The following is a 24,603-nucleotide window of genomic DNA, read 5'->3' as shown; positions in this document are numbered from 1 at the left end:
ATAGTGGAGAACTGTGATAGAAAGATAACATTCCAACTATCCTACAGTCATTGAGCACATATGTTGTGTGGATCCTGTCACTATTAAACTCAGGCATTCAACCATAATTCAAAGATCTCATCACTCTCTCCTTTCCACACTCTGCTTAATGAAACTATTACTACTTTCGTAAGCAGAATAACCACTCTCCTATATCACTTACTACCTACCTTCTCTTGTAATATGCATACAGAAAGCCAATCACCAATGCTTTCACTTCACTAAACAGATAAAGTGACTTTTCTGCTCATTTCAGACTTCTACCCCATGCAAGTCCCTCCTCTACAAGGTAAGAAACCAATTTTTTTTTAAGATCTTCCCATAAGCCTGCCTTAGTTCTGCTCCTGAAAAACAAAAAGGATCCGTTTTAAGGCCTTCCTTCCCCTTTTCTAAGAAGTAGTAACTCTCCAATTAATCTCAGGCTCCAACAACCTTGTATTTCTCTGCCATCAAGATTTTGACCCTCTTTTTCTACCTCCAAGCTCTTATTCTGCTTCCATGGAACCTTCCTGGCTGCACAATCGCTGGTGTCTTTCCATTCAATTTGCTCATCATCGCATACCTGGTTCCAATGTATGTGTTTCGCTTCCTAAAATGTTTATCAGTCGCTCCCTTTACACCACCCCAGACACACATCACATACTCGCACACGCTGTACCCATGCGTCACTGTACCTCCGACATACAAGTTCCTTACACCACTCTTAATGAATGCACACGACTCAGAATGGTATCTTCCGACTACACTAATTCTAACTCAGTTTCTTCTGGGGAGCCCAACACCGTCCATAGCACCTCCCTCTTTCCTCACTTCCTCATCCATTCTCCATCCCTCTTTTATCTCCCACCCCCACCTCGCCAACTAACTACAGAGGACATTATTCCTCAGCACTTTCAATTCGAGAACAGAGAACAAACTCGGGTTTCCAGCGGTCTCCCTCTCCCCTAGCCCTCCCTCCTTGACACCCCCCCCAGGTATGCAGACTTCCACCTCGTCCTCTCCCCATGCATCGCCCCAACCAATCCCACACCCTACACCACACAATGTTACCCCCACCACCGGGATCAGACTCCACGCCCACCTCCACTCGGGGTCGCCGCCACCTTCTCCCCCCTCCCCCACCCACGTCCCCCGCCAGCGAGCCTGCGACCCTGGGGGCGCGCGCACACACACATTCTCACGCTTCCCTAACCTCCTTCCCGGCACCAGGACTAGCAGGCTACGCTGGAACTCAGCCCGGCAGGAGGGGGCTAGGCACCCGAGAGTGTGCCCGCCCCGCCCCCTCCCGCGGACCCCCTCGCAGCCCCCGCCTCCCCGCCGGGGAAGGAGAGGACACAGCAACTCCCCCGCCACCCCGACACACCACCTCTGTGGCTGTTGCTCCGTGCCCCAACCCTCGACCAGTCCCCCCCCACGTACGGGGCCGACCTCTGCACTCACCGGAGATACTGCGCGCTCTGCAGGCTCATCCTCCGCCGCCGCGTCTTCCCGCGAAGCCTCTGTGGGTCTCTCAGGCTCCTCGAAGCGGCCCCGCGGCACCGCGGGTGCTGGCGGCCGCCGCCATCTTCCTCTCCTCCGGCTCCTCCTCGCTCGGCGGGGGGGTGGGGGTGAGTGAGGCGAGGGGGAGGGAGCGGGGAAAACTGCTCTCGCCGCTGCTCTGGCCCGTGGGGCGCAGGGACACTCCGACCCGGGAGGGGGGAGGGGGAGGGAGAAGGGAAGGGGGCGGGGGGAAAGAGGAGGGAGAAGCAGAGGAAGGAAGTGGAGGTCCCTCTCGCGAGATTTCAGTGGCGCCCGTCCCTCCGGGTGACTTCTGCCTCTCTGTAGCGCTCCCTTTTGGGATCGGCTAGCTGTGAGGCCCCTGTGCGGCTGCTGAGCGGCCTGCTGGAGGCGTTCGGCGGCTTCCGGCCAATCCACCCCTCTCCCGCGCCAGGGGGCAACCCCAGCCTCACCGGGAACATCGAGCCCAAATGAACCAGGAGTTACACTCAAAGTCTTCCCCCGTCTTTCCACTCCACCCGATTTCTCTCTTCCTTTTTCCACTCCTCCACTTTTCCCTACCGGAAACGCTGCCCCTTCCTCCTACAGTTCCGCCCGCCAGTCCCTCAACTCTAGTCTTCCCTCGCGGCCCAGAGAGTGAAGCTAAGGACCCCCGCCCCTTTTCTGGGGGCCCCACCTCCAGCACGCCTGGAGACTGTTGAAGGGGATGGGGTGGAGCCCGGGGAGGAAGAGAAAGGAAACCAATCGGATTGGATCAGCAGCTGCCATGGCAACTGGAGGCTGTGGTTGTATTGTCATAGTAACCACTGTGTGCGGACCGGGTGACCCTCCCTTGGCGAACGGATTCCCGGGAAAGTGCCCAGGGTTCCCCCTTGGCTTCCCTTCCGTCTGAAAGCCTCCCCCAGGTTGGGAATCCGGGTGATCTCCTGGGCGGTGAAGTTCATTTCCTCTTCCCTTTCCCCTTCCCGCAACAATGGGGGCCCCCGAGGCATTCACCGTGGGCTTTTCCACCCGCCTGCGGGCGGGAACCACCTCCAGTTTCCTCTCAGCGCGGGGCGTGAAGAGGGGCGGGCCTTCGAGGAAGACGCCCGGCCTGAAGGCCCGCGAGCTGCGGACCGGAGCGCCGAGGGCGAGGCGGCGGGGCGAGGCCGCGGCGCGAAGCGGCGAGGCGGGCGAGGGGTTTCCCCAGGACTGCCTCGGGCTGGGAGAGGCGGGATCCCGCCAGGACGGGGTCCCTGAGGGAGGAGAACGGCACACAACGACCCAGATTCCTCTCCTGCCGGGAGAGACCTCGGACTTTTGCCGGCGGGTCGACCCCTTGCCGAAATCCTCCGAACCGCCGCCCGCTCGCCCTCGGCGACCGCGCCACCTCCTGCTGCGGGGAGGCTGCGCGAGTGAGTGTGGGAGCACATCCTAGCACACTTGACGAGGTTTTCCAGCATTTAGAGCCAGGGACGTGGTGAAACGCCCACGACTGCCGTCCCTCTCGGAGGCACCCCGCAGTGGGGGTCCCACTGGGTTACCCGAGGCCGACCTCCCGGTTCCTCCCTCTGCAGACTTCTCTGATGGGTCCGCAGCGTTTCGGAACTCGTCACTCTGTATCTCCTGGGTCCGAGAGAAAAACGTGGGGTAAAATAGTATCAACGAGAACCTAGAGGCTGACGGGAGCTTCCGAGGAAAGACATTGAGGAAAAGGATTTTCATTCTTCAAACCCATCTTTTTGAAAGCATTAGGTGTGTTTTGTGTCAGGTTTGGGGCTAAAAAGCAGAAATAAAGAATAGGGTCAATAATACTGTGGAGTGTGAGAAGTGGTGGTCATTCGCATGGCTTAAAGGACTTATTGGACAGTTTACAAATCCTATTTTCGATCTGTGTACCCAAGCACTTCAGGATGTATAACCGCATAACCCCCACCCGACCCGCGGAACGCAGCCCACACTAGACAGTTAAAATCAGCATTTTAGGGGCACCTGGGTGGCTCAGTGGGTTAAAGCCTCTGCCTTCGGCTCAGGTCATGATCCCAGGGTCCTGGGATCGAGCCCCACATCGGGCTCTCTGCTCCGCGGAGAGCCTGCTTCCTCCTCTCTCTTTGCCTGCCTCTCTGCCTACTTGTGAGCTGTCAAATAAATAAATTAAAAAATCTTTAAAAAAAAAATCAGCATTTTAATGGGCTGTTCTGGTTTGGCTGGGTTTGGGAAACTGCTTCCTGCTGTCTTCCATGCTAGAAAGAGGCACTTTCCAGATCCTTCCGTGAGACCACACCTGTTACAAGACTAGACCAATGTCTGTTTGGAACCTCACGTATACAGGTTTGGAGGAAGACGAAAGGACAGGCTACTCTGAAATAAATCCCAAGAAGATTATCATTAATGACACAGAACCGGAACTATGCCCTGTCCCTCCTGCTGCCATAGCCTCCTGTGATGTGGTGTGAAGCGTGGTGATTGCAGCTGTACAATGCCCCCTGTCATCCCTCCCTGCACCGACGCGCCACCCACTCACGGAAAAGAGAGCCACCTAGCGAAAGATTGTTCTCATCTCTGGTGTGGATACTTCTTTTCCTTCAACTCGAGCCCAAGGATGGAGATGACTGCCACCTAGTTCCTAAAATACCCTGAATCTCTTTCCTGAAATGTATTAGATCTTTTAAAAAGATTTTAGCCAGAATACAAATTTTATGTTAGGTTAAAAAAAAAATTACTCCCTTAGTAATCATCACAATAACACCTTTTCTGTCTGTGGCTTACAACTCCAATAGACAGTATTGGAGCAAATGTCATGACACTCCTGGCAAGGGATCTAGGAGAATTTACTATCTTCTCATTTCGGAAACGAGGAAACTGGGATCAGAAAGATGAATCCTTTCGTTGTTTTTTTCTATAAACATTTACTAAACATTATATTTCAGGCACTGTCCAGGTTACTATGGATACCATGGTGAAGAAAACATGATCCCTGTCTTGGAGAAACCCACATTCTTGTAGAGAGAGCAAAGAGCAGAGAAGTGATAAGAATGCTGTATGGTGGGTGCAGTAATTAAGGTAAGAACAAAGTACTTTAGGTACACAAAAATACAAATAATCTTTATATTTTATAGCAGTCTTCCCTAAGAATTGTATAGAATTTGTCAATAGTTTCACCGTGTCCCTACAAACTAGGTAGAAGAGTAACATCAATGCCAATCCTGAAGATAACTTTTGGAAAATCAGTAAAACTCAGAATACCCAGAATTTACTTATTGCTTAATGTACATTTACCATTCTCACCTCTTTCTACTGCCTCCCCATCAAAAGACTTGTAGAATACAAGCATCCTTATGCAATCGCTTTTACTCACTTTTTTTCCCCTGCAGATATAAATTACATCTAAACGGAAAAAAAAATTTTTTTAAAGAGAAACTCTTACTTTGTCTAATCCTACCTGATTTTAAAGGTTTTTTTGTTTGTGGCTAAGTGATTTTGTGGAAAGATTATGAGCCAGCAGACCTGAGTGTGCATTCCAGCTCTGCCCTCCCAGTCTCTAATCTTCAGCTTCTTCCTTGACCAATAGCGAAACATTACCTTTTCAGGCTTCCTGTGAACTTTAATGATGATGTATATGACTAAGTATAACTGACATATAACACTGGTACTTGATAAGTGTTCATTTTCCTTTTGCCCTCTTACTCTTTTATATCAAGCTAAAAGGAATAGAACTACAGTGTCTTAAAATTGTTGTTTTAAAATGGTAGCTTATCTATTCTTTGTAATACTCATAGTTCTGACCACACACCCAAATCTATTCTTATTCAGTGCTAGAAAAAAGATTTCCTTATCCATGACTTTGACCACAGAAAAGAATACAATACCAGGGGGCACCTGGGTGGCTCAGTCAGTTAAGCATTTGCCCTCAGTTCAGGTCATGGTCCTGGGGTCCTAGGATCAAACCCCATATAGGGATCCTGCTGCTCCCTCTCCCTCTGCCACTACCCCTGCTTGTGCACTCACATGCACTCTCTCTCTCTCAAATAAAATCTTTAACAAAAACAACAACAAAAAGAATACAATATCAGGACATTGTAGGTCAGATTCTGGAGGGTTGCAAGTTTTAAATAACTTTTTATCACTAAAAATAGCCTAATATGGGGCACCTAGATGGCTTAGTTGGTTCAGCGTCTGCCTTTGGCTCAGGTTGTGATCCCAAAGTCCTGGGATTGAGCCCATCATTGGGCTCTCTGCTCCCCAGGAAGCCTGCTTCTCCCTCCTCCACTCCCCCTGCTTGTGCTCCCCCCCTCTCTCATTCTGTCAAATAAATAAAATCTTTAAAAAAAAAAAAAAGCCTTATGTAACTGCATTTTGGCCCAAGTAAACAAAGTATCCCAACTTTCAACCACACAGCAAGTACTTGCTGAGAAGCTGCTATTAACATTCCTACCAAATTTACCCAGAGCTTTGGTAACCTGATAATTAATACATAGGAAGCCTCCTCCCTTTTTTATAATAACAGACATCTCATCTGACCCATGAAATCATAACAAACACTAATTTATTTTAATATTTAGCCTACATATTCTGAATGTGTCCAAATCAGGTGCACAATTAGGTACTTAATACATGTGTTTCTATTTTGATGAGTAGAGTGATTTATCAACTGCAGTATTCAAGTATACAGTGTATGTGAAGCCAGTTGGTACTGTCTTCAGTAACATACCTCAGGCCATGGAGCCGAATGATTTAACCAAAAGAATGATTCATTCTCTTCAAATAATGAGTCAGATACAAATTGACATTTAAACTCAGGTCTCCTATTGCTCAAGATTTCTTAGGCCAAGGGTCAGCAGCCTTTCTCAGTTTGCCAAGTATATATTCATTCACTCCTGAGCAGGAGTCGTTGAGCCTGAAGAACAGTCAGGAAGTCTTATAGCCCAAGATCCTAGAGAAGAAACTTGTGGTTTGGAAGGCAGTGAGGTAACAGAGAATGGTGGTCAGAGCTCATTCTCCTTTTCCACTCCTAATATTTACTAAGGGAAACTTTTTTTTTTTTAAATTTGACAGAGAGAGAGAGAGAGGGAGAGATCACAAGTAGGCAGAGAGGCAGGCAGAGAGAGAAAAGGGAAAGCAGGCTCCCCGCTGAGCAGAGAGCCCGATGCAGGGCTCAATCCCAGGATCCTGGGATCATGACCTGAGCTGAAGGCAGAGGGTTAACCCTCTGAGCCATCCAGGCACCCTAAGGGAAACCTTATTAATCTTCAAGAATTTTTCCCAATTCCCAATTAGAAAATGCCTTTGGGAAAGAATCACACCTTAAAATCTTAACTGCTAATTTAATGGACATAGACCATCTGGAGAAAACAAGAAATGCTCATAGGGAAAATTGAGGAGTATTAAAAAAAAAAAAAAAAGGAAAATTAAAACCTTAGTCTCTTAACAGTCTATATTGTCCACGGGCCTTACTGTTCATGAATATCTTTACTACTCAAAGGACAATACTTCTGACACCATCTTGGTGTCCCTGTATGAAATCAATGTGTTTCATATCAAAATCTTTTGTATTACCCAGAAGCTGCCATTTTTTTTCTTAGAACACCCAACTAAAAGAAAAAAAAATTAATATTTTATAGTCTGCACTTTCCTAACTTATATTTATATATTTTATAGTCTGCACTTTCCTAATTTCCTAATTTATATAAGACTAATATTGAGAACAGAGAATGTGAAACAATATTGTCATTTGCTCTTCTTCAGAACCCTGGGAAACTACATGTGCACACAAATGCACACGCACACCTTCTTCCTCTTCCTGTCTTTAGTATTTTACCACCTCTATCTGCAATTCAAATTAAGATATGATATAGATGTAAAGCAAAGAAACTCAGGTTGTAAGTTCATCACTTGAAGATATAAGGATAGGGACGCCTTCGTCTCAGGTCATGATCCCAGGGTCCTGGGATCGAGCCCTGCATCGGGCTCTCTGCTCAGCAGGGAACCTACTTCTCTTCCTCTCTCTGCCTGCCTCTCTGCCTACTTGTGGTCTCTGTCTGTCAAATAAATAAATAAATAATCTTAAAAAAAAAAAAAAAAGATATACTAAGGATATATACCCACCCAAGCGCTGTTCCACTTTGCTTAACTATTCTAGGGTCTTTTCCATTCTTAGAAAAATTCTACATATCAGAAATATAATAAGTTTGTCCTGTAGTAATAAAAAAATTTCTTAATATCATTGGATTACTAGATATAAGAGCACATTCCAGAACAAATTAAACAGTAAGTTAATATATTTTTATATTCTACATTTTAGTCATATTAAGCTTTTTAAGAACTTTTATTTCCTGGCTTAAATTCTCCATTGGTTTTTCATTACCCTTCGAATAAAGTTTCCAATCCTTAGGATGACGTATATGATCTGGTCCTTGCCTGCCTCTTCTCTAACGTTTCCTGGCAACACCACTCTTGCCACATTGACCTCCTCTTAGGTTCTTCAGTAGGTAGCCTTCCTTTCTACACAGACTTGACACAGCTGTTCCCTTATTTCTCCTGGACCACTCTTCTCCCTTCTCTTGCTTCAAGCCTAAATTTCATCTTCTTTGGAGAAATCATCTCTACCCACCCCCAACCCCAATCAAGCTAGATTAGCTATATCTATTACATATTCCCCTGGTACCCTTCCCTTCTTCATGGCATTTGTCATATTTCTAATTCTTTTTGTTCAGTGTTACCTCCAATTGGCTGTAAACTCTGTAAGGGCAGACACAGGGACGGCTTTGCTCACTCCCCTAATAGGGTGCCTGATACAAGGGGGGGGAGGGGGGCTCAATAAATGTTTGTTGAATCAGTTAATCTTGGGTAAAAAATAGAAACAAAAAAATAGAAAAATAGAAATCTGGACCATGACTTATGTTCCTGACTATGGAATATAAAAGCAATCCCTAAGCAATAAGAAAAGAACTTCAACCCATCTGCGGAATTGAAATCCGCTATGATATTTAACAAGATGAAAGTTTTAATTAAATGAAATTTACTTGGGCAATGAGTAAAGAGCACACTTACATGATTATGGAAAATTCATCAATTATCTCGGCCACTCATACTTCAACATAGGAAAAAAGTCTTCAATATCCAAATCATTTTTATTTAACTTTTGTCTGATTTGAGAATAGGGAAAACAGCCAACCCTTTCGTTGTGAGACAAAATTAAAAAAAAAAACACTGCTGGATGGCAGGAGAGAGAAGAAGCTATTAACCAATTGGTAAATAGGATAGAAAAATTAGATCTAAAAATTCAGAAAGAAAATGGAATCGGTGTATAGCATGGAAAACTCAGTGCCCTTTGTGTCTCTCACCAGAAAAGTATCTATAGATTTTGGGCATTACTGTTTTGGTTTGGTTTGGTTTTCCTCCTGTGATGGGATAGGGCTAAATAAATTGAATGTAAGTTTGTTATGGAAAGGGCCACACGCAATTTCACAGTAAATGGTAGATTTAAATTGTTTCTGGAGGCAGATTCTCCAAGTTCAGTTAGATAGTGTATGTATCCTACCTAGCAGTCCCCGGCACCTTGTAGGCACTCAGCAGGTGGTGCTGCTGTTACTCACTCAACTTCATACTCTAATTTATGTGGGTTAGACTCATTAAAAAAAAAAAAAAAGTAGAATCACATTTGTAGAGAGAAACGAACTAGCACACTGCCTCGAAATCATATGACCAGTTGTATCATATGACCAAGTATAAATTGCCAACAGGGAAAACAGCTTTCATCTACTTACAGAGGATGTCTCAGTTCATTAGCAGTTTTATGTTGGAATGAGATGAGATCCAAGATCTGCCAAAGCTGAAGAGGATAAGGAGGCTAATAAGGAGCAAAACCAACTGCTTATGCTTTCCCCAGCCCTCTTTCAAACGGACATCTTTGGAAAGGCTCTCTGGCTCACTCTCTCACTCTCTCAACCATTGGCTGTAAGCTTTCTGTTATATACCTCTCCTCCCCCAAGAGATCCATTCCTTTGTCCAAGAGGACATGCATCGTTTTCGTGTTTTAACAATGGTCCTGTGGTGGAATCAGGCCTATAGTGCAGCCAAATATTAGAATGCACTATTTCTAAAATGTAAGCAGCAGTGGCCTAGATGTTACAGGAAGTTATTAGCTATAGCAAGAAGTCAAAATTAATTTTGTGAGTATTTGTGGGACAGCCAGATTTTAGCATTAAAGCAAAATGGGAATCTTAGGTAGAGTTATGAGTTTCGGGTCTATGAGGAATGTTCAGCTGATGATCAGTTCTTATCTTTCACTGTTCTTTCAAGACAAACCTGAATCTAAACCAGTACTTCACTTCTGGAAACCTTAATCTGGATATATCCAGATACTAAGGAGACAGTTTGTTATGTTATGGCTCCTCTAGAATTTTAGTGTTTAGTTATTTATTCTTTCATTCATTAAATCTTCAGAAACATATTGATGGGACTTCTAGGTGGCTCAGTCACTTAAGTGTCTGCCTTCACCTCAGGTCATGATCTCAGGGTCCTGGGATTGAACCGCATGTCAGGCTTCCTGTTCAGCAGGGTATCTGCTTCTCCCGCTGCCTCTCCCCTTGCTTGTGAGCTCTCTCTCTCTGTCTTTCTCTCAAATAAGAAAAAAAAAAAAACCCCACCATATTGAGAATTTTCTGTGTGTTGGATCATACGCTCATCACTGGGATAGAGCTGGAGAACAATAGTCTTGCGGTCAGAGTTTGAAGTTCAGAAGACAGTTAAGGAAAAGAGCAGTTATATTATAGATGAATGTGTGGTAGAGGTCTTTGGAGCCATTCCACCATAAGATCAAGTGTAGGCATACAAGCCGAGAATCCACATAAGTGTCCCTGTCAACTACAAAGACCCTCAGAATGAGATTTTGCAGAGTTTACTGTTTCAAATTCTATTACTTAGCAGGAAAAGTAATACATATAATTCAACTGTCCGGAAAAGTAATGGAAAACTATAGCCAAAAGCATTTGAGACCAAAGTATATCTGAAAGATACAAAACTGTATATATGAAGTATAACCACAGAATAGAGTTGCATAGAAAAATGCTCAGAAATACAGTAAAATACTAATAGCAATTGCTTCTGTGAGATGAACTGTTTATGGGTGGCTTTATTTCTTGTAATTTTTCAACATCTCCCACCAACCAAAGAGTAAAGTAGATTAGGTGGTGGTTGTTGTGATTATTGTTAGGAGTTTCATTTTTCATCATTGTTTTTAAAGAATGGCTGAGCTATCCACCACATTACAGTAGTTCAAAAGTGACATTGGAAATTGAAAAGGAGATAGATGAAAGATAAATGTAATAGCTTCTCACATCCTGGTGATTTGAAAAAAGATCTTATTATCCACAATTCCTTAGGCATTTCCTAAGGCTCACCCTTATGCACTCTCAGGTGCTGATACTTTCATACAAACAAAAACTGATGGGGATGATGGTCTTTGATTGTATCATTGCTGACCAGCTTCAGTAATTTGGGGTCTCATGGGAACCATCACTGCCTGAGAAAGATGGAATGCCCTAGATGGGACTCACAGAAAAATCATTTTAAGTAATAAGAATCAAAAATTAAACCTTTGCTTAACCCTCTGCCTTCTTTTACCTTTAGATTACTCTTCTCCTCCCTCAACTGTCAGGTCACACCTCTGACCCCTCCCAGTTATGTAACAACCACATTTCCTCATTTCTCTGGAATGTCACCAGTCAGGAATCTCAACATTTGTGCTTTTTTTTTCCTTTTTTTTTCTTCTTTTTTTCCTTCTCTATTCATGGGTGAGAAAAAGAGAGGCAGGAAAACTGAATTGAGAAAGAAGCAAGAGTAGGGAAAGAGAAAAAGAAAAAAGAAGACCATAAAGTCTGGAGGAGGAGGAAGAATTGATGGGTGAGCAAGGAAGTACACAGCCTAGTGGTAGTAATAGTTCTTAGACACCTTCCTATGAGAATCTACTTTCCACGAGAGATAATTAAGAAGGGATTAGATTCCCAGCCTGTGTTAAACACAGGAAAGGGACTTGGTGATCTCTAGACTGTACTTCCAGACTCAACAATCTCGTCTTGCTGAGTGGGACAGGTCTGGTCTTGCTGCCTATAACCTGTGACAGTTGGGCAGGATTCCATATAATGATCCAAGTCAAGGAAGGTGGTATATGCTTTAAGAAATTGTGTATTGGCATTTTAAAGACTGATATTTTCCAAAACAAAAAGTATCATCTGAATTTGGCCTGTTCGTGCAACGTGGAATGTCACCCTACTCTCACCCATTTAGGGAAGAGTGAAAACAACATTTAAAACAACAATACAGGGGAGCCTGGGTAGCTTGGTCATTTAAGCATCTGACTCTTGATTTTGGCTCAGGTGATGATCTCAGGGTCATGAGATGGAGCCCTGCATCAGGTTCTGTGCTCAGCACAGAGTCTGCTTGAGATTCTCTGTCTCTCTCTCCCTCTTTCCCTCTCCCCCAGGAGCACACTTTTTCTCTCAAATAAATAAATAAAATCTTTTTAAAAATTACATTAGAATAAATAAAACAACAAAACATTAGAGTTCAGACAGTTATTAAACTACTATATACTCTGAAGAAATTCCTTTTTTACATCTCAGGTAACTGAGATCAAAAGGAACCTTTTAACTAAATCTAACAATTTCTTGTAAGTTTTTATTCTTTCGAATTTTATGTTCCATTGGGCAATATGAGTCATATTTTCTTTGCTGAAACTATTTTTTTACCTTGAATCTAATGATAAATTTTTAAAAATTTTATTGCCTACCTCATCTTTGATTCATTATATTGTTATAGCTCTAGTGATACTAATAATGATTGGCTATAAACATTCCTTAAATGGAAACATAATGACAAGACCTGGCCACTTATTGAATGTGAGGGAGGGAGGGGAAGAAATCGAGGAGAATCCCAGGTTTCTGCTTGGGAAACTGAATGGAAATAGAAAATATAAGACATCAGTTGGAGAGATGTGTAGATGTGAAGGTTAGAATTTGTTTTAGACATATTGAACTTCAGTTGTCTGGGGTTGAAAAAGTTTTGTGGATCTGGAGAATACAAGAAATTGAAGCCAGAATTGTAGATTAGAAATTACCAGGATGCAGATGATAATTGGAGTTACTTGAGGGGCTTCAGAAAACTTGCCTGTGAAAATGAGAGAGTTAGGACAGGCTTTGTCTTATAAAGAGGTGAAAGACTTCAGCAAGAAAGGATCCAGGATTGAAAACTAAGAGATAAGAGAGGCCAAGCAGACAGGAGCATGGCTTCTGAGGAAACCGGAAAAGACAGATTTTCAGGACACAAGGGCAGGAAGGGGAAATCTTTTTTCTAGTAGAATAATAATGAAATTGTAATTGTGGGGTTTCCCTCCCATTACTCTCACCCCTCTCTCTCTTATCTCATGCCCCTGTAGATTTCAAAACTTCAGGTTACAAAATCACGTAGATGAAAAATCTAGGACAAAGACTGATGATTTAAGAGTAAGGCTTTCAGCACCAGAATATATTTAAAAATTCCTCTAATTGCATACAGAAAATCAGAGAGAAGAGCAAAAAACAAGGAGACTTTGTACTCTGCCTCCCACCTGAAACCAGAAACCCTGAGGAGATTTATAGATATTCTAAATCGTTTTCTGGCATTTGAGAATAGAATAAAAACCTCAATCCCCATTGCTATATAAAGCCAAAGAAAGTAGCAAGACCACAATGGCACAGGAAAATAATTAACAGTATTATGAACTCATGCTTTGAATTCCTACATCTTCTCCAAAAACTTCAATCATAAAAACATTTTTTTTTTTAATTAAAGACATCTCTGGGTTCATTAACAAGATAATTTTCTCTGGATATCCGTATTGAATGAGCTACACAGCTGGGTTAGTGAGGATAGAACTGTGGCCCTGATGTGGGTCTGAAAAGCAGGTAGGAATTGGCTGGGACTTTGAATCCTTTGGAGTAATGGAGAGCAATGGCACCCATACATCGTATGGCCCTTTAAGTTAGACTCACAGTGGAACTGGGATTTAGGAAGAGCTATGACTTGCACCCTGAGCTAGAGTTTAAAAAAGAAAATGAGCAAATGAATAAATGTACCACCTGCTGCTTATCCCCGGTAGTGGAAGGAAGCAGAGAAGTCAAGACTTGTGCCAGTCTGCCTTCCTGCTCTCTTCCGCAATATCCCTGAAGAACAGGAGCCCTGAGACACCTAGTGCTGGACTGGGGGTAGGGGCTGGAAGTCTTGGGATCTCCATGGGGGCTACACTACTTGATGTGGAGTAGATAGAAAGAAAGCTACCACTTAAGATGAGCTGCAAATTACAGTTTGCACACTAAGGCAAATTAATACCAAAAACATAGTGCACCCTTCAACTTAATTTTTGTTTAATTGATCTATTTCTAATAAAGATATATTTAAAGTTCCCAATATACTTGATGATCTTCTTATTTTTTCCTGTAATTCTGTTGCTTTTAAAAACTTTCATAGTTACAGGGTTAGCTAGATAGAACTTCTTGGTGATTTTTTACCTTTTTAAATTATTTTCATTTTTTTAATAAGGATTTTTCTTTATTTATTCGACAGACAGAGATCACAGGTAGGCAGAGAGGCAGGCAGAGAGAGAGAGAGGGAAGCAGGCTCCCTGCTGAGCAGAGAGTCCGATGCGGGGCTCTATCCCAGGACCCTGAGACCATGACCTGAGCCGAAGGCAGAGGCTTAACCCACTGAGACGTCCAGACACCCCAATTTTTTTCATTTTTAATATGATGTATTTTTTTTAAAGATTTTATTTATTTATTTGACAGACAGAGATCACAAGTAGGCAGAGAGGCAGGCACAGAGAGAGAGGAGGAACCAGGCTCCCTGCTGAGCAGAGCCCAATGTGGGGCTCGATTCCAGGACCCTGGGATCATGACCTGAGCCGAAGGCAGAGACTTTAACCCACTGAGTCACCCAGGTGCCCCTATAATTTTTTTTTAATCATTATGTGATGTCTCTTTGTTAATATTTATTTGCTTTAAACTATTCTGTTTGATACTGATATTCCACTCCAACTTTCTTTTGGGTTAACATTCACACACTTCTTTTCTTTTTTTAAGATTGTATTTATTTGACAGACAGAGATCACAAGTAGACAGAGAGGCAGGCAGAGAGAAGGGGGGAAGCAGGCTCCCTGCTCAGCAGAGAGCCTGATGCGGAGCTCGATCCCAGGACCCTGAGATCATGACCTGAACAGAACGCAGAAGCTTAACCCACTGAGTCACCCAGGTGCCCCCATTTTCTTTATTAGCAACCTTTCTGTTACTTTATTATTGGCAGATTTATTGTAAACAGCATGCACCTGGGTTTTTGTTTTTTAAACCTGACAGTCTCTTTATTAACTGGGAAGTTGAATTTGTATGAGTATGATCTACTTGAAATTCTCAGTCATTCCTACCAAGTACTTTTGATTTTTTGTTAACAATGCTTTCTCCTTGGTTTTTTGTTTGTTTGTTTGCTTTTCCTGCCTTTGTTAGATAGGAAACTATTTTTATTCCTTTTCTTTTACCTCTGCTGATTTGGAAACTACAGATTATATTTTATCTGTGCTATAAGCAGCTACTCTTAAATTCTTAATGAACATGTAACCATTTATTTTCCTAACAATTTATAGTTTTTTAAATACAACTATCTTACTGTATAAACAAGACTGTATTTTAGCTACTAAATGTATTGGGCAGTTATTGGTATCAAAATTTTAGTTCCATATATATTAGAGCATAACATAAAACAGGCACTATATAGGGGTGCTTAGGTGGCTCAGTCAGTTGAATGTCTGCCTTTGGCCCAGGTCATGATCTTGGAGTCCTAAGATAGAGCCTTGTGTCTCAGGCTCCCTGCTCAGCGGGAGTCAGCTTCTCCCTCTCCCTCTGCTGGTCCTCCCTTTCATGCTCTCTCTCTCACTTTCTGTCTCTCAAATAAAGAAAATCTTTGAAGAAGAAGAAGAAAAAAAAAACAGGTACCACACAATCAATGTGTGATTGGATTTATTGATCTAATTTCTCAATTTTTATACTTAACATTTGTTTAATATCACACTTTCATTTTGAATTCACTCTTCGCTGATATACATGCTTTATTCATTCAATAATAATTTGTGGTTAGTAAATTCGACTTTGAAGGAAAAGTTCTCTATTTCATCATTATTCTTACATAATAGCGTAGCTAGGTTAGAAAACTATGATGCCAGTTGTTCTCCCTTCAATGCTTTGGGATATTACTACAGTGGCTTCTAGTATTTATTGTTATTGATGAGAATTCTGGCATCTAATTGGCATTCTTTTATGAGTAATCTATGTTTTCTCTTTGGTGGCTTTTGAAATTTTCTCTTCATCCTTAATGTGAGGCATCTTCACTATAGCACATCTAGGTATGAATTTTATTTTCATTGTTTTGCACCAAATATGCACTTTCATTTCAAGAACTTTAGGAAATTCTCAGTATCATCTCCCCAAATATATCTTCCACCATTCCTTCTATTCTCTCTTTCTGACTTTGCTAATTAGGTGCATTCTTAATGTATTCTGTCTGTGTGTTGCTGTGTAACAAATCACTCTAAAACGTAGTGGCATGAAACATTGACCATTTTATTTTACTTACAGATTCTGTATGATGGGAATTCAGGGATAGCATGACTCAGCTTCATGATGTTCAGTGTGTCAGAGGAAAAGATTTGGACAGTGGTAGTCATGTGAGTGACTAGGGCTTTTGTTTTGTTTTTCTCCACTGCTGTGTCTAGGCTACAGTGACAAAGGCTGGACTCTTCTGGAACTGCAGGTTAGAGTACCTACACACGACTTCTCTGTGTGATTTAGGTTTCCTCACATTGTAGTAGCCATCTTATATCTGTGTGAAAAAATGGATGTCTGTATATATTTGTAAATACATAGAATATCATGGAAGGATGTTTAAGAGATTAATAATAGTGATTGCCTTTATTGAAGAAAATGGGATCACTGAGGGATGTAAAAAGGACAGAAATATGCTTTTAATGTTAAACTCTTTTGTGCCCTTTGCACTTTATATCATGTGAATGTATTATCTAATAAAAAATAAAAATTAGAGGGTGGCTCAGTGGGTTAAGCCTCTGCCTTCAGCTCAGGTCATGATCTCAGGGTCCTGGGATGAGCCCCACATCGGGATCTCTGCTCAGCAAGGAGCCTGCTTCTCTCTCTCCCTCTGCCTGCCTCTCTGCTCACTTGTGATCTCTCTTTCTCTCCCTCTCTGTCAAATAAATTTTTTTAAAAATCTTTAAAATAAAAAAATAGTAAAAATAAAAATAGAAATCCCCAGCCATGCAGACAGCCATTTATTTATTCATTAAATGTAAAAAGATACTGCCCCATGCTTGATGTTACAAATGAAACACTGCACCAGCAATTCTAGGACTTTTGAAAAGAAATACACCACACAGTCAAGCATGGCTTCTTAATTTATTTTAAGTAGGCTGCACACCCAGCACCTGAACTCAGGACCCTGAGATCAAGACCTGAGCTGAGATTGAGTCAGACACCTAATCAACTGAGCCACTCAGGTGCCCCCAGTATGACTCCTTCAAGTAGAGCATCAGATTACAGATTGAGTCCCCTTCATGTAAAGACCATGAATGACTCTCAATGGTACAGTCTGTGAATCTTTAAAGATCCATCTAACCCAAAACATTTCCTCCTGCGATCTTGCTCCAGTTCTGAAAACCCCTACCTTGAACTTTTTTTTCTAGGGTAAAGGTGTATTTTCAACAAGCCCCGTTAATGCTGCACGTATGTAACCTGGCTAGCCTGGTGACAAGATGGGTTTATTCACAGGTTCTCTTTAGCAGAAAGTTAACTGAGGAAACAGGTTGGTTTTGGTGGGAGGGAGTTAAAAAACTCTGATGCATGCAATCCTCCAAAAGATCACACCCTTGAGATTTGCCACATGAGAGTTCCTGCATAGTAACAGGCATAATGAAAGAACTGAGCTTTTGGGAGAAATTGAGAAAAGCATGCATCTTGATGGAGTACCAAATACAAACCTCACCTAGTTTTTATGAAACATCTGGCTATATGGTAGGATGATGCTGTACACAGAAATTACAGGAAGATCAAAAGTCACAGTAATTAATTTTTAAAAAGTCACAGTAATTGAATATAGGTTGACAATACTTACATGCCTCAGTGTTTTTCTTTTTTGAGCTATAAGAGTAATATAATCTGTTATAAGATGGTTTCCTATACATCATCTTACCCCAATATTAATCAATGTATGTCCTGAATAATGCTAGCCTCTTTGGATCTTTATAGATGTTGTTAACATAATGTATTTCGTGATTAAAAAGTTTTAGCAACAGTAGTTTAAGCGGGATTTTCTTTTTCTTGGTGAGACTTCTCAGAGCCTATAACATGCAAGTTTATATTTCCCCAAAAGAAAAAATATATATATTATGCAATGTGCTCAAAATTATCTTCCCACAGAACCCAGTTTTAAAATCACAGCACACATTATAGACTAAAGTTATATAGGACACTTGGGAAGAGCTGATCCTTTCTACTTTTCTCGTGGTCTCTGTTCCTATTGTGATAATCACCTTCATCTTATGTAACCTGACCCTTCCCTGAATCATTACACATCCTGGCATTATGATGTTCATACTTGGAAAATGATGATGACATCAAAAGCAATGATGACTTTCATGCAAGGTCTTCCTTACCACTTGTTATTAGCGTATCCCTAGATGTGAGTACTAGCAGGAGGTTCTGCATTTTCTGAGGCAATTGCAGTCTGTAGCAAGACTCACAGAGGTCTGTGCCAAATAGGAGCAGACCTGAATGCAGTGTCTCCCTGTCCGTGTAATCCTGCCCTTCAGTTGTCATCATGCTCTCTGTAATCCAGTCTCGCCTTCCCTTAGGCCTCAAAAATTGGGTCTCAGCCTTGGCCTTAGGCCTCGCTGAAGCAATGATAGTGACTTTTCTACCTTTCCATGTTTGACTTAACTGAATTCCAAATTCTTTAAAGCTAAAATTAAATTTCATTAGAGTTAGAAACCAGGCCATTAGAATGCTACCCATCCCTGGCCAACATATTCTCCAAGGGTAGGAGACAACAGTAAGTGGTGGCACCACTGATTGTGTTCATCAAGACAGCCTGATTATATATTAGTAAAGCCAAACTAGGGGTTACTCCATCTGTAATGTTCATCAAAACATTTCATCTCATTCAAAAGAATAATCTCAAACCTATCTTTAAAGAGCTTTGAAAGATCATTTATCTTCACCCTAGTCTTAAAGAAGTAGCAAAGTAGTAAATCACACCACATAACTAGAACTTAATTAAAATCCTTATTTATTTCCCCAAAGCCCCACACCACAGAGCAGCTGCTGTCCAAATAGCCCTTCTTTGCTTTTCAGTCATTTCCCTCCTCTCTCATTACCCTACTTCCTGTGTCCTCTTCCTCTTCCTTCCATAGCTTCTCTACTGTGGGTGATTTCTTATCTTTTTAAAAATTAGTGTAAATCACTTTAGCTTCTCTAGTTCTTTCTATTCCCTTATCACCCTTTTTCCCCATTACTTTCTCCCACTTACCCCATGAACTCAACAAGGAAGCTGGGAGAGAACCAAAGTGGAGGAATATTCTTACATGTTAACACTCTTACTCTATTATATACTATCTAATAAATAATATGTAACATATGTATCTCATATATATAATATGTCCAGCAAAGCCTTAATATAACAGTACTTGCCCGTTACAGCCTGCCCTGTAAAATTGCTAGATCAATGCACCACTGAGGTATTTTTTTGGTGATTTCCAATGACTAGTTCTCTTAAAAGTTCTTGCCCTTTACTCAGTTCCACAGCAGAGCAAATGTTCCAAGAAGTTCTTGAAAAATTGTGTAACTGAGCTGTGTAAGATTAAAACAAATGGACAAACTATTCCGATATAGGTCATTCATAAGAATAAAGCTGCCTATCTATCACCTGCTGGAAGGTCTGAGCTCACATGGAAAGACCATTTTATGTCTTCCTTGTGCTAAGCAAGATAAACCGTTGAGTAGGAGCTAGGTCATCTGCCTCCCACTGCTTATCACAGTCATCAGAGCTATCTCTTAGCTTAGAAGTTTCATGTCTTTTAAATGGATTCCGTGTTCTCTTTTCTTCTCTACAAACCAGGACTTTGCTAACCATCCCACCTTTGAGCAAGTTTATACATCCTGTGTGTGTGTAGGTTTGTGTGATACTTCTCAGCTTATTATTTTTTGACTTGTATATCTGATCATTTCCTGGACAAATGCTTCATATGTAAACTATACAAAAACACATATCCAGGCTGAATTTAAGATTTTAGAATCAGAAGTAAGAATTTCAGAGAAACTAAACTTGAAAAAGAATAGAAAATGTCAGCATATACTCCCCAATCCTCCTGCTGCTTGATCTTGGTTAGAGTAAAATCAGGATTCAGTGGTGAAGACCACATCCTGTTACCATGGAAATTATTGTACTGTCACAAATTTAGTACTGTGACTTCACGGTGAAGAGGAACAGATGGTCTGGAAAAGAATGGAGGCCTAGGGTTAGCAAAATTGTTTGGTGAATAAGCCATCTTAGATCCCTTCTGGAAGTAGGTAAAAACATAACTAATAAGCAAAAACTACTTCACTGGAGCTTTACAAAAGCCTTGAAGCAAGGAGTTTAGCCAGGGTAAAACTATAAAGCTCTTTTAGAGAAAAACAAGCATTTTACTGTAGGATGAAGCACAGGTAGGAATATAATACAGCTTATAGTAAGTCCATATTCCAAGGCTACCCTTTTACTCTTGGGCAGCTTCTCACTTGACTACTGTTGAAGTAATATCTAGAGACTTCAGGACCAGCAGTAAGGCCCACACTCGTCGCACTTTCATACTGTCCCATTTTTAGATATTTCTGGCTTTAGTGTTGATTTGATTCCTGCATCCCAGGTCATTGACTTCCAAACAGCCACAAGAACACAAGCATGGGTAGCGGGACAGGAGGGTGACAGCCTGCTTGGGGGCTGTGTAGCTAGCTCATCTTGCCTCGGGGGTCACAGCCCACATCCAGTTCTTGCCCATGCAGGCTGGCATTCTAGAAACCAGTTTCCACAGATTGTACGATAAAACCAAAGTATCCCAGCAACTCAAAAATTGACCAAATAGTAATTTTTAGAACTGTCTGCCTAGTCACTTTCCATCATGATATTGTTCATTTAAAGGGCAATGAAATTTCCCAAGCTTACGAATGCCACTAAAATCACTCATCCTAAAAAACACACTTTACTTAAAGACAATGAGAGATTTCCTAACACTAGCACCCTCTGGGGATGATTACTAAGTAAATTAACTAACAGAAGCTAACAGCTAGTGTGTGCTAGCCAAAATGATTAGAAATTTTTATTTTTTAAATAACTTCAGATTTACAGAACAGTTGGAGATATACAGAGAGCTCGTGGATATCCTTCATTCTGCTTTCCCCAATGTCAACCGGTCATGTAACCACAGTACAAGACAGACACTGAAACTAACATTGGTACAATACTATAAACTACAGACTTCACTCTGATTTCGCCAGTTTTTCCATCAATGACCTTTTTTTTTTCTTTTTTTTTTTTTTTTTTTGGTTCTCAGATCCAGTCTGTGTTACATTTAGTCATTGCATTTAAGTCCCCTTCAATCCAGGATAGTTTCTCTGTCTTTCCTTGTTGTTCATGACCTTGATAATTTTAAAGAATATTGGTCAGGTATTTGGTAGAACATCCCTGAATTGAGGTTTTTCTGTTATTTTCTCATGACTAGACTGAGCTATGGATTTGAGGAAATGACATCACAGAGGCGAACTGCTCTTTTCATCACATCCCATGAGGGAGGGGTACATGATATCAATATGACTTACTACTGATGATGTTAACTTTGGTCATTTGGTTAAAACGGTGTCTGTCAGGCTTCTCTACTGTAAAGTTACTGTTTTTCTCTTTCCATGCTGTTTGTTAGAATAAATCAGTAAGTCCAATCCTCATTTTAGGAAAAGGGAATTAAGCTTCACCTCCAAGAAAGACAATTATCAAAGAATTTGTGGGCACATAAACGTTTCAACCATTACAGTAACTAATAAATATCTTTTGGTGAGATATTTTGAGGCTGTGCATATATTCTGTTTCTAATTTTAAGGGATCTTGACTGCAGCAGTTATCACTGTGGTGTGCTGATGGTTATTTTCAATATCCCTGATTCCTTCTACATTTATTATCTAAAATTCTTCTGTAAGAAAGCTACACACACACACACACACACACACAAAAGAAAGCTACACACGCCTACCACAACTAATTTATTTGTTTATTTTCCTTACTTATTTATATCAGTATAACCTCATCGGCGTTTATTTTATTCTTTGAATTATAATCCAATGCTATAACTACTTATTTTGTTGTTTGGATTGTTCCAATTTCAGCCTTGGGAGTAATTTTAGGTTGGCTCCTGTGTCCTTTTCATATGCCCTGTACAAGAAAGAGTTAATATAGGTTAGAAGCTGCTGTGTTTAGAAGGGTCTGCCTGCAAGGTCGTCCTTGGATGGCATCTGGGAGCTTGCCCTGTGAAAGGTTCCCCACCCTGATAAGAAAAGTTCTCTATACTGCTGAGGTTGTTTTGTCCACTTAAGGCACTGAACACCCGCTTCCTTCTGAGAAACTGGGATTTTGGTAGTTGCCAGGCAAAGGATGCCAACTTGTCCCAAATAAAATTCCCAAGCTAATCTCGAATCTCAAATGGGCTTCCCGAGGAGAAACGTTTCAATGCATGCCACTGCATGGTCACAACCAAAAAAGGAGGCACACCTGGCTTGCCCCATCTTGGGCTGGAAGGATGGATTTCTCTAGATTCTGCCTAATCCCCCTTAATGGTTCACTGTGTAACTTTACTGTGTCATTGTAACAGATTTTAGCCATTAGTGCAAGTAATTCCTGTGAGTTACTAGCATGGCACCACATTTGTTAGTAGTCTTGGATACCTCCAAATATACCCTATCCCTCCCTCCCCCTCCCATCTCTCCCTCCCTCCATTCATGAGCACTTCCTTTCTTTATGGCACTACAAGAAGTTTCCAACTTACATATTTTCCTTGTCCTAGTCACAGAATCAGCCATTTCTTCAAGGAGCCTTTGTTTCTTTTATTGGAGTTTGATACTTAGAAAACAAGGTCTGGGCACTCATGGCTAATGTGTATCATTGCTTCTAGGCCCTTTGGCAAATAGACAAGGAAATGTATGTTTGCCGACCCATATATATACGCACAAATTAATACTTATTTCTATGTCTTTCTACTTGTGACAACACACTCATAGTGAATTCATACTGGTAATCACCAGATTTAATCTAGAACCCGAGAATTCATTCTAGCCTTCTCTGCTTATTTGTAATTTCTTTTTTTTTCTTTGACAGTGAGAAACCTAGCTTCCATTAGCTAAAATTTATTGACTTATTTGTTCAACCCTAGTATACATGCAAAGTAGTTTCAGAATTGCTGACTTTTACCCCTGTGAGAACAAATTCACCAATTTACACCCCTTATAGTAAAGCAGCTTTTGCTTTAGTCCAAACACATTTCCAAAGTTACTTAGGTCAGCTCCTTTCCCCCCACCCGTTTCAGATAGGTAGGCTATTTGTAATACAGGTAGATTTCTTAGTCTGCATTCTATCCTGGGATTCCCCCACATCCTCCTGCATTTTTAAAATTTGCATATAGTATATTTCACTTTTAGTTTTATAGTAAATTACACCTTGTTAGAATAAGTGTACCATTCTGTGGGTGTTGGCAAATGCAGGTGGTCGTGTATCCACCACCACAGTACCACACAGAATACCTTCATCACCTAAAATCTAAACTGTGCACCTCTTTACAGTCAAACCCTTCCCAGCTCCTGGCAACCACCAATCTGGGTTTTCTGTCTCTATAGTATTGCCTTTTGCAGAATGCTGCATAAATAGAATCGTAGAGTGTGTCTTTTCAGTTTGGTTACTTTCACGTAGCAAATGCATTTAAGATTCATCTTTGTTGTTGTGTGAATCCAAAGTTCATATTTTTTAAAATTGCCGAATAATATTCCACTGCATAGACATATTGCAACTTGTTAATCTGTTCACCTCCCGAGGACATCTGAGTGGCTTCTAGTTTTTGGTAATTATGAATAAAACTTCTACAAATATTCATTTATAGCTTTCTGTATATACAAGTTTTCAGTTCACTTTCATAATTACCTGGGACTCAGATTGCTGACCCATGTGAAAAATGTATGTTTAACTTTGTTGAGAAACTGCCAAACTAGCTGTACTATTTTGTATTTCCATGAGCAATGACTGACAGTGGTCGTGCACCATGTATTGACCAGCATTTGGAATTGTCAGTTAAAAAAAATTTTTTTAGCCATTGTAATGAAGGTATCTATTGTGGTTTTCATTTGCATTTCCCTAATGATTAATGACTTAGTCCATCTTTCTATATGCTTTTCTCCATTTGTATTGTTTTCTTTGGAAAAGTATCTCATCTTTTTTTTTTTTTTTTTTAAATTGGGTTATTTATGCTTTGCTGTGTTATAAGAGTTCTCTATATTCTGGCTACAAGTCCTTTTTTTTTTTTTTTTTTTAAATACTTTTTTTTTTTTTTTTTAAAGATTTTACTTATTTATTTGACAGACAGAGATCACAAGTAGGCAGAGAGGCAGGCAGAGAGAGAGGAGGAAGCAGGCTCCCTGCTGAGCAGAGAGCCCGACGTGGGACTCGATCCCAGGACCCTGAGATCATGACCTGAGCCAAAGGCAGCGGCTTAATCCACTGAGCCACCCAGGCGCCCCTGGCTACAAGTCCTTTACTGGACATGTGATTTGCAAATATTTTCTCTACCTCTATAGTTTGTCATTCTTTTAACCTTTTTTTTTTTTTTTTTGCAAAACCAAAGTTTTTCACTTCAGTAAATCCAATTTATTCATTTTTTTTCCTTTTATGGATTGTGCTTGTGGTATCATATCTAAATATCTAAAAACTAATTAC

The 24,603-nt window shown here is 41.1% G+C and overlaps 1 protein-coding gene and 1 long non-coding RNA gene across 15 annotated transcripts in view; one reads left to right on the top strand and one right to left on the bottom strand.

Moving 5' to 3' along the window:
* The window catches only part of SMG7 (SMG7 nonsense mediated mRNA decay factor), a 93,445-nt gene extending 91,587 nt beyond the window's left edge, over positions 1–1,858 (bottom strand). For 8 of the 13 annotated variants that reach the window (XM_059146837.1, XM_059146844.1, XM_059146842.1 and 5 more), the window contains exon 1: positions 1,480–1,858. Coding sequence is in view for 1 of the 13 variants with exons in the window: in XM_059146840.1 (XP_059002823.1) it covers positions 1,480–1,508 (29 nt within the window). In the remaining 12 variants the exon portion in view is untranslated. The remainder of the gene's footprint in view (positions 1–1,479) is intronic. The other 5 variants (XM_059146838.1, XM_059146846.1, XM_059146843.1 and 2 more) reach the window with 2 other exon arrangements.
* LOC131815169 (uncharacterized) overlaps positions 1,853–24,603 on the top strand; it is a 28,228-nt gene continuing 5,477 nt past the window's right edge. The window contains exons 1-3 of one of the 2 annotated variants that reach the window (XR_009347598.1): positions 1,853–2,441; positions 3,093–3,270; positions 4,446–4,578. This is a non-coding gene — a long non-coding RNA (uncharacterized LOC131815169). The remainder of the gene's footprint in view (positions 2,442–3,092; positions 3,271–4,445; positions 4,579–24,603) is intronic. The other variant, XR_009347599.1, reaches the window with a different exon arrangement.

Source organism: Mustela lutreola, chromosome 14 (genome assembly GCF_030435805.1).
Source record: "Mustela lutreola isolate mMusLut2 chromosome 14, mMusLut2.pri, whole genome shotgun sequence".
In the NCBI taxonomy this organism is placed as follows: Eukaryota; Metazoa; Chordata; class Mammalia; order Carnivora; family Mustelidae; genus Mustela; species Mustela lutreola.
Note: the sequence above shows the minus strand (reverse complement) of the source record. Positions and strands in the feature narration are given on the sequence as shown.